The sequence below is a fragment of the Kryptolebias marmoratus genome, linkage group LG15, assembly GCF_001649575.2.
Source record: "Kryptolebias marmoratus isolate JLee-2015 linkage group LG15, ASM164957v2, whole genome shotgun sequence".
Taxonomy (NCBI): Eukaryota; Metazoa; Chordata; class Actinopteri; order Cyprinodontiformes; family Rivulidae; genus Kryptolebias; species Kryptolebias marmoratus.
Window position 1 is genome coordinate 5,044,590 of NC_051444.1, and position 19,912 is coordinate 5,064,501.

The 19,912-nt window shown below is 40.0% G+C and overlaps 1 protein-coding gene across 1 annotated transcript in view; it reads left to right on the plus strand.

Annotated features, from left to right (window-relative positions):
- The first annotated feature begins 8,904 nt into the window (after positions 1–8,904).
- Positions 8,905–19,912, plus strand: part of cdh15 (cadherin 15, type 1, M-cadherin (myotubule)) — a 17,859-nt gene continuing 6,851 nt past the window's right edge. The window contains exons 1-3 of the mRNA XM_017404978.3: positions 8,905–9,230; positions 11,426–11,816; positions 18,976–19,137. Coding sequence (XP_017260467.1) covers positions 11,766–11,816; positions 18,976–19,137 — 213 coding nt within the window. The 5' untranslated portion in view covers positions 8,905–9,230; positions 11,426–11,765. The remainder of the gene's footprint in view (positions 9,231–11,425; positions 11,817–18,975; positions 19,138–19,912) is intronic.

The following is a 19,912-nucleotide window of genomic DNA, read 5'->3' on the forward strand; positions in this document are numbered from 1 at the left end:
GGGGGGGGGGTATTCAAACAGAGAAGCGGATGGGGAACGTCCACAGGGAGCCCAGGGTGGGTTGTACAACTGCAGCTCTGTGAGTCTGTCACTGGATTCTTATAGTTAAAGCCTTGTTAATTTCTGTCTTGCTAAGACTCACAGCTAGTGGTTTGCTTGCTAACTAAAATACTAATGGAGAGACAAAAGTGTAGCACAGTTCAGTGAGAAACACAGTCTGTAAACAGGAAGTCACCAGTGCATCAGAAGATGTCATAAAAATGCTAAATGGTATTTTAGAAAGGCTTAAATTATGCATCAAACATAAGCATTACTTGAAGAAATGCATACCGCCCACCCTTTTTGCACTCCAAAGTTTTTCACTATAATATTATGTTACCTGTTAGCACACAGAGAACCACACCAAATATTAGCTTAATATATGTAAAATTGACTGAGTTATAACCATTTTTGTCATTTTATAAGGTTTATTAGCTGTGGCAGCCATCTTGAATCAGGCTGATTGTTAATCAGTTGTAGATGTAAATCCGGTGATTATTTTTCTAAATGTTTCATTAAAATTAGACCTGTGCTTTATGAGATATTTTTCTAACAGACAGACAGTTGATAACAGAGTTTTAAATGAACATCTTGCACAATCTGTTAGCAGTCGGAATATGTGATGGAGATCAGTCTCAGCTACCTCCACAACAGTTTCTAGCTCCATGTCTTTAAATTGATTGAGTTAAAGTTCTTACTGTGTTGGTTAAAGTGGATTAGCTGTGACAGCCATCTTGAATCAAGCTGACTCCAAAAGTTAATGGGTTGTAGGTGGAAATTGAATGATTACTTACTGAGAGTTCAAATAAAATGTATGAGATATTTTGCTAAAAGACAAACAAATACATCTGATACATTATATCAGATCAGGTTGTTAAATAATATATTATAACTACTGTTGGCAAGATTCTGTTTGCTCATTATTTTTGTCAGTTTGGATGGATGGATTAATGTCTTATTAACTTAATGTTTTAATATCTAATATAAAAATGAACTATTTTGGATTATTGTTGAGTTGGAGTCACATGTGTTATAAGCAGACACTCCAATTTTCATTCAAATTGTCATGAAAGACAAAGAGAAACAAAATATTTCTAATAGAAATCAGAATCATCCAATAATCATCATTGAAACTCTAAATTGGATTATCAATAAAAAACTAAAATTGTGGCTGTTTTAGCATTAATAAAAGCTAAAACGTCTTTTGGTACACAGCAAACGATATCCAGCATTTGTCACAATTCAGTGTCCACTTTCCCCAGTTTGAGTTTTCCCTTCCTGGTGTGAACATCCAGGTTCTGCTTTCTCTGCCCATGTTCTGCTCTTCAATTTCTTACATTTTTCCTCCTTAAACTCAATTACTTTTCCCCCCTCAGTCACTCCATTCTGATATCTGTGACGGTCTTTCCCCATATCCATTCATCTTTTTCCCTGGCCTTTTCACGGGGTGCTATATTTATCATCTTTATACCTGGAGGATTGAGGGCTGCGCATTGGCCTGATAGATGGGCCAACCACTGATGTGCGAACACCTCGGGAGACACAAACCAGACAGCTATTTAGTAGCTGAACAAGACACATTGCTTTTCTTGTATTGTTTTCTAACTGCGAGGATGTGTGTGTGGGTGGGTGGAGAGAGGGAGGATTACAACGAGGAGGAGGAGGAAGGAAAGGGAGAAAGAGCACTACAACAGATGCTTCTTAGCTGTCCAGAAAAATGCAGCGACTGTACACGAGATGGGCCATTATCCATCTACTGTGTATCACTATGTTGTTGACAAATCAATGGCCCTGTTGGCCATGACTCCGTGTTACAGCAAACATAAAGCACTCAGACAGTCGGAGACTGCAGCGAAGGAGCACTCAGGGCAAGGGTGCTCATAGCCAGGAGGCGTGTGCGAGCGTGTGCACCAACGTATATCGCTGTTGACACACAGAGTTCTCGTTCTGCCTGGTTGTGTTTTATGCGCTTCGTGCACAGGTGTGGAGCTAAAATATTTAATGTAGACGAACAGGAGAGGCTTGTGAAAGCTTCAAGCCGTTGATCAATTTTTATTAATCCTATAATCACCTGAAGCAAAAAAATATATATATGTAACATAAAAAAAGATCTTTTAGGCTCAGACTGACAATTTTCTGGGTTTTGGGGGTAGTGGGGGAAGTGCAGAGCTCTAATCTTTTATTATAAATCCTTCTTTTTACAGGCAGCATGGAGACGGATGTATTAATGTAAGTCTTGACCTCTTCCTGGTTAAAGCTGCTCCACATTATTATCCAACAGTCTTCAGACAGGTCAGTGAGGAAGCTACATTTCTGCTAGGACTATGTGATGAATTTCTAATGGATATATTGTAAAGTACTGTGCAAAAGTCTTGAGTCATCCCTCGATTTCTTTTTGTTTTACTTTCAAGGAGCCAGACTTTCTTGTACTCTTTCAAAGTGGCTTAAATCAAGAGTTCTCCAGGCTTTCTGAAGGACTTTTAAAAGTTTAGCTTTAGACTTTGTCTGCTTTTTCACTCATTTCCATCCAGTATCAGAGGAACGTTTGTTAATCCACTAACCTTTGACCTATGACCTACATTCAGACCTGAAAAAGGCTCCTAAAATCAACTGATGAACCTGCGTTGTCGATACATAACAGATAACTTAGTGAAAAAGGAAAACGACACCTTAAATTGGATTTTTAGGATTTTTAGGTGCTCACAAAAGCAGTTGTTTTACTTTTTTTTTTGTTTAATCCCTAAGAACTACCAAAAACAACACAGTTTGACACATTTAATGACATTTTTTCCATCAACTACATGATTCCCAAAAAGCTATCAGCTGAAAAGTTAACATAAAGTAGAGGATCAGCTGAAGGATGATGTAAATGTGCTGATTAGTAGATATAATCCAAACTTTTACAATAAAATTGTGTAGTCAGAATAAAACAAGGATGAAGTGAGAGGGTTTTCTGCAGACAGGTAATCACTGATTATAAATGTAATCAGTGTTGAGAACTGTGATTTCGATTAAACCATAAAAGGTCTAAAAAATATCTTTTTCTGTCAGATTTTGACCTGTGATAACATTTCCTGTCTGAATGTGCAGCATCTGAGCGCAATGGGAGTTCTGGTTAAGGTGAATATATACAGCATACAGAGTCAGAGAAACACATTTCTACAGATAGGATCTCTGTGTGGAAACATATTGTGAGCAGAATGTAATGAGTTAGCGAAGACTTGCATTATGACCCCTAAGAAAGAGGTTGGTGTGGTGGAGGTGCCGATTGGGGTCTGGGTTTGATTGACGGGTTGTCTGGGAGCCCCCTGTGGCAGGTGCCAGGGGCAGGTCAGTGGGGCGAGAGCGCCGTTACCCATACAGATGGACCCGAGCGCCTGGCTGATGTTTGGTTGCCTGGTGGGCTCTAAAGTGAAAAACACACAGAGCTGAGTGGTGCTGCTTTAACTTCTTTACAAAAATCAGTTTTTTTATCTTCTGTTTGTGTTCAGATGTTAAAAAGCTTATCAATAAAACAATGACATTATTTAGAGTGCATTATGAATTTGCTAAGATGTTTGTGACTTTCTTAAAGCCTGAGGCACCTCCTGCACAAATGTCCTGTGGTGGAAAGCTGTCGTTTCTGTACATTATTAAAGTTTGAACAAGTATTTTGAAGGTGACTCCAGCCTGACACCTAACTGAGCTGAAGACTTTCCTAACCGAGTTCATTCCCTTTTCTTTTTTGTTTTTTGTTGCCTCAGTTTCTTTGTTAGTTTACTGAACCAAAAACTTCTTGATTAGGGTTTGTAAAAAAAAGAAATCAAGTTTCACCTTCAAAATGTTTGCAAGGCACTATAAATATTCGCTGAAAAACATGTCATTTTCTCTGCCTACTTGATGAGTTCAAACCTACTTGAAGTGATTTGTAACATAAATAAGCTGCTGAAAGAAAATGACACCTTGGGAGTGAGACTAAACTGAAATGAATCTGTACAAAACTGGTATTTGGTATGGTTTGAGAAAATAACAAAGAATACAGAATTGCATTTAAAGTCAACCTTTTTTTTCCAATAAAATGTGCTTAATACATAAGATAACCGTTTTTGCAGAAAAGATAAGAAAGACAGAAAAAAAAACAGCTTATTGATTTTTATCAGTGCATTACAAAAAGAAAGGTTGAGCAGAAGAAAATCCCAGGGATGAGACAATTCCTAGCGGCAGAACGTCTAACCTAAGATAGTTTGACAATACCTTTAAAAACGAAGCTTATCAACAATTAAAGAACAAGGCCTCCAGTCTCCAAGGCCGTACGGAAGATGAGGACATGACCTATTTATTTTATTGTGTTTCAAGTTAAGTTAAGAAACTTCTGAAAGGAGTTTTTACTCTTTTTGAAAAGCATATTATTAGTTCTGCATTAGAAACCTTGATTCATTTTGAGGTTATCAGACTTCTTTGTGCTCTTTGCAGCACAAACATCTAAATTTTAGAGGTTTGTTTAAAGTTTAGAAGAAAAAAGGCAGCAGTACGTGTTGTGATGTGGACTGAAGCCTGAAGTCAAAGCTCTGCGGCTGATTCGGCTGAGGTTATCAAAGGTTGGACAGGAGCTGAAGGGGTTAAAAAGGACCGACAGCCAGGGAGACGAGTGTCAACAGCAACAGGAAAAAGACGGAGGCTGCCGGTGTGCCATGTTTCCTCAACCCCACCCCTCGCCAAAGAAAAGCCCACCCCCCCGCTCTGCAGAGTAGCATATGTGGGCTGACAACATGACATTGCCAGTGAAGAGAGGGAGGGAGAGGGAGGACCAGGAGCCTCGGGTAAACCTGACATCCAGAACACTGACAGCTGATGGAGGCAGCCTAAGTTCACACACACACACACACTCCACCCAAAAAGCCGTGCAGAAACCTTCATCAACTCTTCTCCTCTTACCTTCAGTCCCGTTCGTCTTCCTCTCTCAACTGATCAGACTAGATCTATTTCTAAAACTTTGCCAATAACTATTACAGTCATCTCTGTGTGTCTGTTAGCAAAATATCTCCTGGCCCAATGAAAGGATTTTCATGAAACTCTCAGAAAATATTCATTGGTTTTTCATCTACAAGTGATTAACTTTTGGGATCAAACTAATTCATGATGCTCACCACGGTTAACTAACCTTACGCAACACAAAGATGCCTACAACTCAGCCAGTTGCAAAAATATTGACCTAAAAATTGGTGTGGTAGTAGCTGAGACTCATTCTCAATATATACTTTGAGCTCTACGTACTGAACAATATTTTTACCTAAAACTTTGGCTTTAATCAACCCTAGACAACACAAAAATGGCTATAGCTCAGTCAGTTTTACAGATACTGAGCTAAATCTTGTGTAGTAGTATCCGAGAGTCATCCTCAACTTATACTTCAAGCACTAACAGATCTCACAAGATCTTATAATATCATATGAGATTGTGTAAATTACAAAGTTTGATCAAAATGTAAGGTGGCTGGCGATATGCACTCCTTCAAGGAATGCTGCGCCTTTAATATTTTGCAGACCTCTTGTCTCAGGCCAAGCTTAAGGAGAAAAATAGATAATTTTTTTCTGGCCAGAGTCCATTGTTTTAAAATGAGAAGAGAGCATGTTGCTGCTTATATTTCTGCCTGAGAAACTGAATGCTGACATTTTACTCTCTCGAACGTAAGAAGAGAGAAAGAAAGAGAAAGTGTGTGCATCTGTGTTGCCCGTATTCGTACGGCGAGGCAGACATCCACCCTGGGACGGTGTGTCATCGATCGAGCTGCAGGAAGAGGCCTATTATCTCCAGCCATGGTTCAAGCGGGGGAGTCAAGTGTGTCATATGTGTTGGCTCTAATTGGCAACCGATCCTGGTGGAGGCTGAGCGGAGGTGAAGGCAGAGCTGCAGTAATCCAACCACCCCCTGCTCTCACACCTCCTTTCTAAGTGTTACACTGTTCTGTTCAAAGGTTTCATCTCACTGTTGTTCCCCGCAGTGACAGGGAAATTACACGTGTGTAGAAAAATGAAATGCAAGTGCTTTTTTTTCAATGAGAATGATCACAAATAAGACTTCAGTGCAGCTGCATCGGTGTGTCTTTGTGCAGCAGTTGTGAGCAGACTTGGATTGTTTTAAATTAAGAGAGTTCGTTTTTCTGACAGATTGTTATAATCTAAGTCTGCTCAGTTTTTGTCTTCATCATCTTCTTCCATCCTCTTGGTACTTATTTTATTTTATTCTCTTTTTGTTTCTTGTTTTTTGGTTTTGTTTTTTTGTCAGATTCTTGTGTTTTTGTCTCAGGACTCAGAGCTTGTGTGATCTTCTACTGCCCTCTGCAGGAGCACAAATTCAAACATTTACTGCACAAAAGCCACTAAAACAAAATGAGACTTGATTTTGTTTAGTTAAACTATGATTTATAGATGTTTCTCCTTTTCAAACACAACATAAAATGTTTGAATTCTGTCTTAAATAACTTTTCTTCCATAATTTTTTGCAATTGTTTGCTCATTTTACTTTGGATTGAGTTGAAATTTGTTCTGAATGTACACAAAATCCTAATAATAACTTGCAAAATACCAAATAATATCAATGTTCTATAGCCAGTAATCACATCTAAGGCAACAAAGATCTTTTGTCTAACCTTTTATCTCATAAATACTTTCTCCATCCAAAGGTTGGTCACATGTGAAGCTGTAGAAAAGAGGCACACAGTTGTAGTTCAACCACTCATCCTTCTGTAGTTTATATCATCCTTGGTTCTGTGTTACATAACATATATTTTAACTTTATTTGCCTTTATAATCCAATCAAACGTTTACTTTTGCACACACGATGAGAACCGTGGGCTAAAATTGTTTTTTTGCAACATCTGATACATTCTGCAAAAAATATACATTTCCTTGAACAGATTTTCAACTTTCCTTCTATTTGTAGATCACTGGTTCACTCTGAAGACATCTTTGTTTCTTCATTAGACATGCAGAAAGTACTGTATTTTAGTGCTTTGGGATGCACTTTTAGGAGTTTTGTCCCAATTAGCTGCTTATTGAGAGGCTGTTATGCTTTCTTAGCGTTGGAATTGACTTCCTGTCGAGACAAGCTTCAGTGACTCCAGCTATGATCCTAAACTCAGCGAGATCGGCTTTCGCCTGGAAGCCGATCTCTAATTTGTGCTTCAGCTGAATAAATATGTAAAATCATAATAAAAAGGTTGTTTCTCACTGGTTCCTGATAAATGTTGCAAGCCACAAGCTAAATCAGCTTCAAAGCTGAGTAAAACATGACAGAATATGTAAGAAAAATAAAAACAATTACATTTTTTAAATCAAATTATCTTTTTAAACTTAAAATGAAGTCATTACAGATTACAAAACATGAGTCTTTTTTCATAAAATAGGAATGTTGTTCATTAGAGAAGAAATATTATCAAAGAACATCAAACATTTAATCAGAAATGTTTTTTGTTTTTTTTTATTCTTTAAAAAAAAGCCCTGGAAGGTCCAGACGTGTCACCGCTGCACCTGTCACTGACTGCTGTGAGGCAGCATGAAAACCAGGTCCAGGTTTCCTCCGTTCGTCATTAATAGTGTTAGCGTGCGCCTGGTGAGGCAGACAGCTCTCAGGTCGGCTTCTTATTTCCTGAGCGGTGGGGCTCCGTACCACCTGGGTGTTGAGAGGAATATTGTACCGTGACCCAACCTGAGCTTCTAAAACACTGCAGGGCCTCCTCCCTATTATCGCCTCAGTGGGGGCCGTGCACGAACAAGCCTTTGAAATTCATGTCGTTTTCTCGTGTTCTGCTCAGACCAACATTCTCTGTAACTCAAAGTTGGCAAAGTTATACAGAAATGCTGCTGTTTTTTTTTAAATCAGACTGTACATTTCTGAAGTTTATGTGCCACTAATTTCTGTGCAGTGATGTTCAAACCAGCTGAAAGACGTCTGCAGAATAGAGTGTTGGTTTCTAATTCTTAGACATTTTTTTCTTTCGGACCAACATGATTAACCTTGTTATTAGTTTTGTACATTAACTTCAACAGAAGTATGAGATGCATCAAGCTCAGACAGTTTATGGTGGGAGAACTTGTCACAAACTGCTCATTTGAGTTTTGAACATGTTTAAAAAATGTCTACCACAACATTTCTCTCAAAACAGTCACAGTCCTCGTGGGCGTCTCCAACTCGCTGTAATTTGACATCTGCTCTCCTATGACAAAACATCTAAGTCTAAAAACTACAAGGATGATGCATTAAATAATAAGTATTTTTGTTTTTTGCTTCTAATGTGGACTCTATTACTTTGAATCATGAATATAGGGACAGCTGCCAAAGTGAGTAGGACGTGGACAGAGGTGGACAACAAAATAATCTGCGCCTTTAAGAAAACTTTGCAAGCTGTCACCAACAGTCGCAGCCCAGTGAGATACCCCCATTAGTTGGTGCCCTAATAGTTGAGGTAATATCACCCCATTTTACTGAAATCATTATTTTCTGTTTTAGCTGCGAAGCCCAAAGACACAAATGTGGTGTGGTCAGTATGTAGGTGAAAGATCTCATTCATCCTAAATGGTCAAATAGAAAGCAACAAGAGAAGAAGTTACCTCTTATTTAGGATTATTGTGGTCAGGTTATCTATTTGTCTGTTTGTTTGGTAAACTTTTACCATAATAAATTGTGTAAAATGAATAATAGAAGTTATTTAGTTACGTTCTGGATTTCTACCACTAGGTGTCCTCCACAGTCCTTATTTCCAGCTCTTAACGTACCACCTGTCATCCGTTAGTAATCAGCACACCTGTTGTCAGTCAGTTATCACCTCTCCCAGTACAAACACTCGCTCGTCTTTGTCCAACCATTTGTTAACTTGCGTGTTTCTGACTTTTCATATGCCTGAGAAAGTTATTAAAAGTTTTGTTTGTTCCTGAGACTGCCTCCCTCAGAGCAGCTATTTCTGCCACCAGTTTTAAAAATGTCTGAGGAAGTTTTAAACTAGCTCAGCTTTTAACATCATCCCTAACCCTGGTGTTCCTCGTGGGAAATGAACTTTAGCCCACTTTCAAGCAAGACAGTGATCCATATTTCAAGAGAATCTGCACGCGCTCATACGAGAGCTGGCTGCAAATCTGTTGCTGGGTTTGAAGGACGTGAAAAATCAGGGCGGCTCCTGCCAACAACTGCCTCTTAACTCAAACGGACAGAGACAGGTGCTGTAAAATCCACACACAGTCATGCATACACTCACACACAAGCATGTAGACGCACACACAGTCACCCTGCCAGCATGTCCAGGAAATTCAGTGCTGCACGGCTGCAGTATCAACAGTATCTGTAACTGTAACACGGACTGTTTCATGTCAGAGAGAGCTGAAAAATGGCACGACAAGATCTGGGCTACATCCTCTCCATCTGTCCATCCTGTAATGTGCATGTCTTCTCCGTCTCATCCTGTCCGGACAACAACAGCAGACGTGGTTCCTCAACACACTTGGACCACATCGATCATGGCAGACTGTCAGATTTTAGGCATCGCAGAAATAGAAGTCCCTGCTTTGACGTCCCCCTGTGGAGGACCATAGATCTTCATCTTCTGCTTTGACACACTGTTCAAAATAGCAGGAGATCAAAGGGTTCTGGATGAATGTGTTAATGTGTGAGGGCACAACACGCAGCTCGCTAGATGGAGAGGTTGCATATGCAGCCTCACGGCATGAAGCTTGATCTGAATCAGAGAGGCTTTCAAACTTTAAAAAGCGGTGAGAGATGCTCCCAGAAGAGTTTAAACAGTTTTTTCCTGTTTCTGCAGATGTCAGATTCACAAAAACCTGTCATGAAGCTTGATAAGCATCCTATAATTGTAAATGATAGTTTCTCAAAATTAACCTATTTGTCTTTTTGCCCATTATCGCCCATCAACAAAAGGTAAAATGTGAGTCTGTTGGTTTGTCTGTTAGGGAAATACCTCATGAACCACTGGATGGATTTTAATGAAAAGTAATTATTGGCTGTTCATCTACAGCTGATTAACATTTGGACTCAACCGCCACAGCTAATCACCCTTAGCTTATACAGAAAATGGCTAAACACAGTAAATTTAACAGATATTGAGTTAAAATGTGGTGTGATAGTAGCTGAGAATCATTTACTGAATTATTACTGAGCATGACATCTCATAATGTCAAATATAAGCTCGTAATTTCTCATCATAAGATGATCTTAGTCTAAAAATGAAAGGAAGTGGGCGATATGCGTTCCTTCAAGGAATGCTAGACCTTTAATTTCTTTATTTGTATTTGTTTACAAAATATCAGAAATATTTTGTAAGTTGATCAGCCCGATAAACGAGTAATGTCACTGTTTTTGAAATGCGACCCATGCTTTTAAGGGTTGCACAGATATAATGAGACATTTGTCAGCTTTAGAGGTGTTGCATATTTTTAGACTTGGGAACAGATCCGGACCATCTGTTCCTCTGGTCCAGCTCTTCATCAGAGCCAAGCCTCCTTCACATCCACCAATTAACCTCCTTAAAGTGTAGGATCCATCTCTGCGTCCGAGTACGGACAAGAAATACTCGCCTTGTTCCTTTTTCAACCTTTGATGTATTTATACTAAACGCAGGGACGTAGAACTGTTGATGGAAGGGGAACAAAAATCAAAAGTCCCATTTTTGTTCACGTTGTGGGTCTGTCTTTTGTCTGTTTTTATCAAAACATTCAGCTCATTCATGAAATAGGTGCTATGAAATTTGGTATTTGTAACTTTTCTACTTTTTCAAAAACTTTCTGCTCTTTAGGTGCTGACTGCTTCACTACAATTAGGCTAGCTTTAGCTTTTGCTTTGCTAATTTTTAGCATTGGCATCTGTTTAGCTCATTTTAACATAGGTTTAGCTGATTTTTGCATTTATTTTGATTATTGTAGCTGTTTTGCTTCTTTGAGCTTTGAGTTAGTGTTCGGCTTTGCTTAGCTTTTAGCTACTGTTTTGCTCCTTGTAGTTTTAGCTTGTTCTGCTCACTTTAACCTGTGTTCTTTTGAGTTTTGGCTTTGTTTTGCTCATTTTTAGCTTCTGTCTCATTTAAGGTTCTGTTTTGTTCATTTTAGCCTTTGTTCTGCTTATTTTATCCTCTGTTTTGCTCATTTAACTTCTGGTTTGCTCGTTTTCGTTCATTCGTTCATTCGTTCATTTTAGCCTCAGCTTTGCTTGTTTTACCTTTGACAGCTCAGTTTTAGCTTTTTTAGCGGCTTTCAGTAAAGTTATTCAGCCCTTCACAGTCGCACTCCATCTTCACAGAAAATGCAGCTTCTCTTATTTTTTTTGTTTTCTTGTCTAAACCAGACAAGACAAGCAGTTTTAAAAAATGATCGTCCTCTCTTGCTGTGTCTGTCTTCACTGCCAGCAGCTGCTCCACTTCCCTCCTCATCTTCTTCGCCCTCATACATTGGCCTTGTGAGTGACAGCACATGTGCTGGGAGTGGGGGTTCATAAGAGGCCCGCTGCTGAAATCCTAACCCCCTTTACCCCACCACTGTGAGACACAAGCCAGCTATGGACAGGACAGGGTGGAGCTGTGAGAGACAGATGCTGGGAGAGGAAAGGAAGGAGAGACACTCAAAGTAAGGGCTGCAGGAGGACGGAAGAGAAGGACAGACAGAGGGAAAGTTTTGCAAGTTGATGCGTTTGGCCTTTGTGTGCAGTAAAGACACTGAGGAGACTCGGGTCCGGTCCTGTCCACGCTGAAGATGGTGCTACGGATGTTGATGGTTTGTGTGCTCGCTCTTCTGTTCTGTCAGGTAAGAAAGATCATTGTCTTTAAATCTGCTGTCAACTAAAACAACAAAAATATACCTTTTTTTTCATTATCTGTTTTGTTTTGTGCTTTACAAAAGAAAATTAAAGGCCTAGCATATCTTGAAGTAATGCATATCACCCACCGCCTTTCAAACTAAAATCATCTTATGCAAGCTATGTTAGAGCTCAGAAAATGTGTGGGATTGACTCTTGGCTACTACCACACCAAATTTCTGGCTCATTATGTAGAAAACTGGCTGAGCTGTAGCCATTGTTTGTTTCATAGGGTCAGCTGACTGTGGCAGCCATACTGAATTGGGTTGACTTCAAAAATTAATCTGCTGTAGATTTACATCCAATGATTGCTTTCATTAAAACGTCCAGTGATTCATGATATTTTGCTAATGCTATAAGCAAATGAACACATGCAGCCACACACAGGCCTTTGGTGGCGGGCAACGGTAAGATTATCTAATTTACATATAAAAATGGGTCGCAATACATAATACAATCTTGTATTTATGGGGTAGCAGACAGGGAATATACAGGGTACTTACCTGGTAACAGACAAGTACCTGTATATGCTGCTCCATAAGTACCCTATTTGTTCCCCAAGAAGAACCCTGTATGGTACCCGCTATGTACCAGGCTGTATTATGTATTGCTACTAAAAACTCAGATTGCAAAGTATCATAAAGAGTTTTAGGTGCTTGAGCAAAAACTTTCTTTTTGCTGTGAAATGTCAGTAACAAGTCACCGCACAGAGCAGTCTGGCTGCTTTAAAGTTAATCCATTTGCACTTGAGTTGTGATCCTGCTGCCTCTTTCAGATTCCGTTTTTTTTCTGCTTCCTGCTCCTGCAGAGTGTGATCTTGTTTAGAGAATAACCTTTTGCTGCCCCATGCTTCAAATATACAGTTTAGATTTTTCACCTGAGTGATGTTCTCTGTGGAACATCTACTTCTTCTCATCAGCAGAGGCAGCAGTCCGGCTCTGCAATCAGAGCCTGCGGCTGAACTAAACATGTCATCCCTGTTGGAGAGAGGGTGACGGAGTGTTTTGAGAAGGACGAGACCCCAGATGTGCATGAAAAAGACCCGGGGCATCATTCGTGGCCCCATGTCTGCAGACGGCACAATGACATCTAAAATGGATGACAATATAAACTGACTTATTGCCGAGCCCAGGTCCAAATACCATCAGTCTTTTGTCTGTGTTTGGATCAGTAATGCAGCCCAGGTTGAGCAGATGATCTGTCTTGTTCTATGTTGAAGATGTTTTGTAGCTGAGAAAGATGAATAATTCAGTCTTTTTAGTCATTTAAGTTTCTCCTGCCTGTTATTAATCACCTGCTGCCAAAAGGCAAAGGAGAACAATTATGTTAGAATATTATATTAGATTATATAAGATGTTTAAGGAGGGTCTCTGCTAGATGCTGAGGAGCAGTTATATTGTCTCCCATATAGGAACTGTGCAAAAACAATTCAGAATTGTTCCCTTATAGTTGCTATCTATAGTCCAGTAACATTATGCATTCCCAGTTTTCCTTCTGCACAAAATGCTCTCATTTTTCTTTTAACTAGCATTCCGAAAATCCTATTGAACAAAAAAACACAAGCATATGGACCCAGCATTCCTTGAAGGATGCATATTTCCTGCTGCCTTTCATGTCAGAGTTGTAACTGTTTTGGTTAAACCTTGCAATATTGTAAAATATCACACACAGTTTGTCATAAATGGCTTTTCGCTACGACCACACCAAATTTTAGGTCAATATCTTTAAAAGTGACAGAGTTGTAGCCATTTTCCTGTTGGCTAAGGTACATAAATACTTTTTGCAAGTTCCATAAAAATTTGTTCAGTGATTTATGAGATATTTTGCTAACAGAAAGACACACAAAGAGACACCAGGAAAGAACACGCTGCTGAAAGGTGAAAAGCAGGCGATAACGAATCCACTTGAAGCTCTAAAAAAACTGATCATAAAGATTTTTATTTCCCCATTAACAGCTGTCAATCCGGCCGAAGCTTTCATGGGTGTCACCTGATCTCCTTTAGTTGTGCTCCTTTAATCTCTGTTTTAGTGCTGAGGCGTTCAGGTCTGTCGGCTGCGTGTGTCGTGGTGATGAGTGGGCAGCAGTCACAGCTGTTCCCAGTTGCATACGTGATGCCGTTTGTCCCGCTCTGTAATCCCCCCCCCCCTCTCCTTGCAGAGAGAGAAGTGGGTCGCTCCTGGAGCGTGAAATCAGGTACAAATGCAGAGTGTGTCGCAGCAGCCAGCTGGCGCTGAGGTCTCACTCATCGGAAACAATCAGGGGGAGGATTTAGAGTCTGAATCGGTGGCCCCGCTGGGTGTGGGTACCTGCAGGGCTGTTTGACACCGTCTAGAGTTTCAGAGGGAGCAAAGGGCAGCGAGACGGCTTCCACTTCATAAAATAAGTCGGATGAACGGTGAATTTCATTTCCTTTCTTTCTTGTTTCCTCATTATTTTTTACAGACTGAGACATGGAACACCAGCTGGTTGCGGTTGTTGATTCTGAGATCCAACACTGTAGAGAGCCAGCAGCGATGGCATAAAGGCCAGGACTGGACTCTCCAAAAAGACTGACCAGGCCACTAGGACAGGGCACCAAGGTTTAAAGGGCCCCAAAATAGTATTATTGTTTTTGCCCAAAGGCAAATCGATAATATTTTCACGTGTCTATGTGGGTGTGTGCACCATTATCTAAATATCTCTTGAACCACTGAACAGATTTTAATGAAACTTTTAAAAAGTAGTCACTAAATTTAAATCTACATCTGAATAACTTTTAGAGTCAACCTAATTGAAAACAAACACCAAAGCTAATCGAACTTAGCCTCCACAAAAAAAAGGCTTTACCTCAGTAAGTTTCACAGATTTCAGTCATTCATAACATTCATTACAAGCACCAACAGATCACTTGAGATAATACATTTCCACATCAGTTGATCTCAGGCTTAAACTCTGGCATGAACGCTGGCGGGTGATATGCATTCCTTCAAAGAACGCTAGGCCTTTAATCAGTTCGGGAACTCCATATTTACATCCCTGTTACCTCCTTTTTTTAGCTCAGAGCCATAACCTTGCCCCACATTCTTGAGTCTCAGACATCTGCTCTCAGATGAGGGAGACACCAGTGGAACAATAAATAAAGAGCTGTGACAGACAGCCATGACTTAGCAAAGAGTTGGGAAGTGGCTGTGAGGGACATGAAATGACCCGCCGGCTGAGGGTTTAATATTTTCACTCTGAACAGATAATATTAGTTAAGTCAAAACTTTCACAAACTCAGTACAGACACAGTCCTTGACTGTTCGGCCCCAAATTAAAGACCTCGCCTTCCTTGGAGGATTGTCACTCACTGGCTTTCACGCCAGAGTTTTAAACAAACATCTTCTCATGTTGTATTGAATTTGGTCAGACCTTGAAAATAATCATATATGCAAACCTCATGCGATATCGCCAGATGTTACGCTCAGAGTATGTGTTGTAAACAACTCTCAGGTACTACCACACCAAATATTAGCTCAATATTTGACTTGGAGTCACTTTTGTGTTGGCAAATCTTGATTATCTGTGGCGACCATCTTGTAACTTGTTGACTCCAGAAGTTAATGAGTTGTAGATGGACATAAAATGATTACTTTCTGAAAGTTTCATTCAAACAAAGACACACACACAGAGACACAAACAGATGCCTTCAGCGGCGGGTGATAACAAGCTGCCGATACATCTGCGGGGCCTGAGGTGAAAGGTCAAGCTGTAATCATACCTGGGGAAAAAGCTCTGAAACAGTTCATCTGAGTGTGGTGTCTTCACCCAGCCTGTCAGAAAAGAGCCTCACCGGTCTAATTGGTAACGTGACTCTCTGCTGTTCCTGCATCTTTGTCTGGTAAAAACATTAGAGCAGCCTGCAGATACCCAGAGGACCCCCCCGTCCAAAACGCAGCGTCGTGTTAGATAATGTCGAGTGGTTAAAAGGAAGTGTGCAGATTTACAGGCTGTCTGTTCTGGTGCCTGGGAGAAAAGCTGGAACACATTGTGGCCGTTTAGTGTGACGGAAAACTTTATTGCATGTATGTCAAAACGTTTTTGCACCGAGTGATGTCTAAAGTTATTTTCAGCACAGCACAGCCTTTTTTATGTAAGAAGCACAAATGTAGTGACATGTTGTTCCTGTGGGCTTCTTACAAATAAAGAGGTTCAATTTCATCCACTTCTTACGTCAGTGAAATATCTGTTTCTGATCTTAACAGAAATACCTCGAAGGCATCTGGACGTGTAAATTTTGTGCATTTATGTTCCCAAGTCTTGGGACTTCTGGGGATTTTGATTTTGAATAAAACATCTTAATTAAAGCTGTTTTCACACGTTCTTTAGCTTTTCATTTCCTTGACATTTTTCAGAAGCTGCAAATCGGACCACATATTTGTTCAGACTTTACTCAGGCAGCGTTTTGCTCTGAAGCGCCAAAATATTTTCATCATGACAAAATGATGGAAGTTGCTGTTTTTTTTGGTTTTTTTTTGTCAACATTGCAAATACAACTAAGTAAAAGTAAAGTTTATATCTGTGGTAAAAGCCTGTTCTAACCATGAATACAGGTTGTGTTTTCTGCACACAAACTATGTGGACTTAAGCTGTGGAAAAAGTCCTGAATTATTGTGTAAAAACACTTATATTTTACCAAAATTGTCCCATTTTTGACTCTCAGCTATTACTACATCACATATCTTCATTATCTAAAGTTTTTTTTTTTTTCTGATGTCAATTAGCTGTGGCGGCCATCTTCAATTGAGTGGAAGTTAGAGTATGTGTTGTGAAAAACAGCAACAACCACAACAATCTTTAGCTCAGTGTGGTTGTAATTGACCGAATTACAGCCATTTCTGTGTTTTCTGAGGTTAGTTGGTTGTGGCGGGCACCTTGAATTGGGTTTGAGTTGTAGATGTGCATATAATGACTATTTCCTGAAAGTTTCTTTGAAATCTGCTCAGTGGTTCGTGAGATATTTTGCTAACCGACAGACACATAAAAACATTATCATCCGCTTTCACCTTTCAAATGTAAAACATTCATGTCCCATCATCCTCAGCTGTAATATTCTTCAATAATAAATACTAATCCTAACAATGTGAATATGCATGGATTGTTAGAGGTGCTGCACGCTTTATTCTCATTTATCCAGATTTTATTTTGTTGTACACTCTGTTTGCTCCCATATTTTGCGTAATTGTTCATTTTAAAGCTAATTTGCGGCTCCTCTGAAGTAAATTCCTTCTTGTTTGCTCGGTGAGAGTTGTTTTTTTAACTCTGATGAACGCACGCTGACACACTCGAGTTTGCAACTGTCTCTCTGTGCATTCTCAAAGTCAGACAAGCTTGAAACTGCACCTTTTTAGGTAAACGTAGAAAGTGATACATTTAGAAAGAAAGCTGCAAATCAGCTGTTACTGATTGAGACTGAGTGATTCAGATTTTAGAAGGGCGTTAGACGTTGAAGTAGATAATTTTCAGGTTGAACATATCTGTGAGTGTGACTCGAGTGTGTGGATGCTGGAGGTTAGAAACAGTTAAGTGAGGTGGGGGTCGGGGATATAAAATGCTCTAAGATTAGCCTCCCCTCTGACTCGGCCTGCGGATGCCAGCCATGCCTGCCATTCTTTTCTGCACTGTCTCACAGCGTGATAGATGATCTGTTCAGCAGATTACACACCCAGCTGAGACTGAACACTCTTTATTCTGCAGATTTAGTCATGTTGAGTACATCCATTTGATTAAGGGCCTAGCATTACTTGAAGGAATGCATATCACCCACCGCCTTTCATGCCAGAGTTTTAAACTAAGTTCATCTTATGTTGAGAAATGATGAAGTTGTTGCCGTTTTGGTCAAATCTTGAAAATAACATCATGCGCAGTCTCACATTATCTCACATGATCTGTTAGTGCTTTGAGTATGTGTTGTGAGTAAGTCTCAGCTACTACCACACCAAATTCTAGCAGAGTATCTGTAAAATCTCCATTTTTATGACACCTAAAGGTAAATTAGCTGTGGCAGGCATCTTGAATTTGTCTAATCAGTTGTAGATGTGCATCCAGTGATTCTGCCCTGAAAGTTTTATTAAAATACGTCCCATAGTTCATGAGATATTTTGCTAACAGACAGAGTTGATTTAAACACAGATGTCCCATGATCAGATAGCACTTAGAGTATAAGTTGTGTATCAGTCTCAGCAACTACCACACCAAGTTTTAGCTCGACATCTGTGAAACTGATTAAGTCGTAGCCATTTTTGTGTAAAACCATTCAGAATACTCATCAATATTCAGTTTTATGTGAGTGAAATCACACAGATGAATTACTTTTTGGGATTATCCCTTTGAGGCTTTAAACATGTGAGAAGTGATGCTGACTGCAGTGAAATCCCACAGAAAAGCAGGAAGCGGCCAAAGGAAATGTGTACATGACGTAAAGTGTGCGTGGGTGTGTGTTTTGTCGATGCTCATACATACTTTATATTTGTGAGGCTGCATTTAGTGTGTGAAAAAACACACAGACACACACGAGTGTCTGTGGAATTCATCGAGCAGATCTGTAAGGTGATCCCAAACTCCCAGTCAGGTGCAGAGCTGAGGCATAAAGGGGGAATTTGTGAGCCTGAGCGGGAATGCGGGTGGGAAAGCACAGGATCTAAATCCACTGTCGACAGCTGCTGTGTGAGTGTTTCTCATATGTGATGTGTGTGTGTGTGTGAGAGAGAGAGAGAGAGAGAGAAAGAGACAGAATACAGTCATGGGAGTGATGTGATGATGGAGGGCTTGTGAAAAAACCACAAGTGTTTGTGTTTCCTCGTCTTGAGATGAATTTGCACTTGGATCAAACACATCAGACACAAAGTGAAACCTGAAGCTGCCTCTTCTGCTCCGGACCCCACAGTACCGTTAGCCTCAGCACCACCGTTAGCAGGCAGCCATACTATCAGGCCGCTGGGAGCATTAAAGCTCTGAGGGACATTAAACAGCTGCAAATAGACGTAATCGTATAATGTTTGTCTTCCGTGAGCGTGGCTCTCTGGGGTTTATAACAAGCATTTCATGTAATCTAACTTACTGTCAACCTTTTTTTTTTCTCCTTTCAGGTCTTGAGCTCTGCAGAACAAAGTCAGGCAGAGCAGCATCCTCAGACTCTTTACCCCTGGAGAAATCGAAGAAAAGAGGGCGTCAGAGTGAAGCGAGACTGGATCATCCCCCAGATCAGAGTGTCAGAGAACAGCAAACAGGTTCCTGAGGACCTCGTCCAGGTAAAAACATCACATCACAGCGCTGCCGACATGTTCGGGTTTGTGCAATAAAAACATAAAATCATGACAGGATAAAAACAAAATGTGCAGGCAGGGCTGATAATAAACATGCATAATGAGTAGGTTCAAAGTCATATACGAACAAACATAAAAATATAAAACTTTACAGCAACTAAACTAAACATGATAGTTTATAAAATGATCATTTGGTAAATATAAATGTGTGCAAACTTGCATAATAATACAGAGTACAAAAATTTCTATTTAAGGTTGACTCAACAAAAAAACAATTATTTGTACAGCTGATTTACCTGTTTGATATTAACACTGTGAACATTACTTTTAAACCCTAGCCCCGAGCCAAAAGGCCCTAACCCCTTAATCTTTTAATCAAGTGTTGATCATTTTTTTTGTTGTTACAAATTTGCTTTCTGTTGCAGAATGCAGCAGTCAAATCTGGATCAAAACTCATCTGATTTCCAGAAAAGAAATCTATCTCATCTTTAATCAAAAACTTCTGCCCGTATGGGCCACCAAATATGCAGATATATCTATTAAACATTGGTGCCACTCAGGGGTGGAAATTAGCACCCGCCACCGGCCAAATGCGGGCAAATATTTGAAGTGGCGGGTGAATTTGATCAACACACACGCCACTGTGGCGGGTTGGCAATTTGAACAGAAAAGGTGTTATTTGTCCTCTTGACATATAGGGGGCAGTAATGTGCTCGAGCTGCTGCTGTTAAGTCGAGCCGCGTTCCCCCATCAGATACGG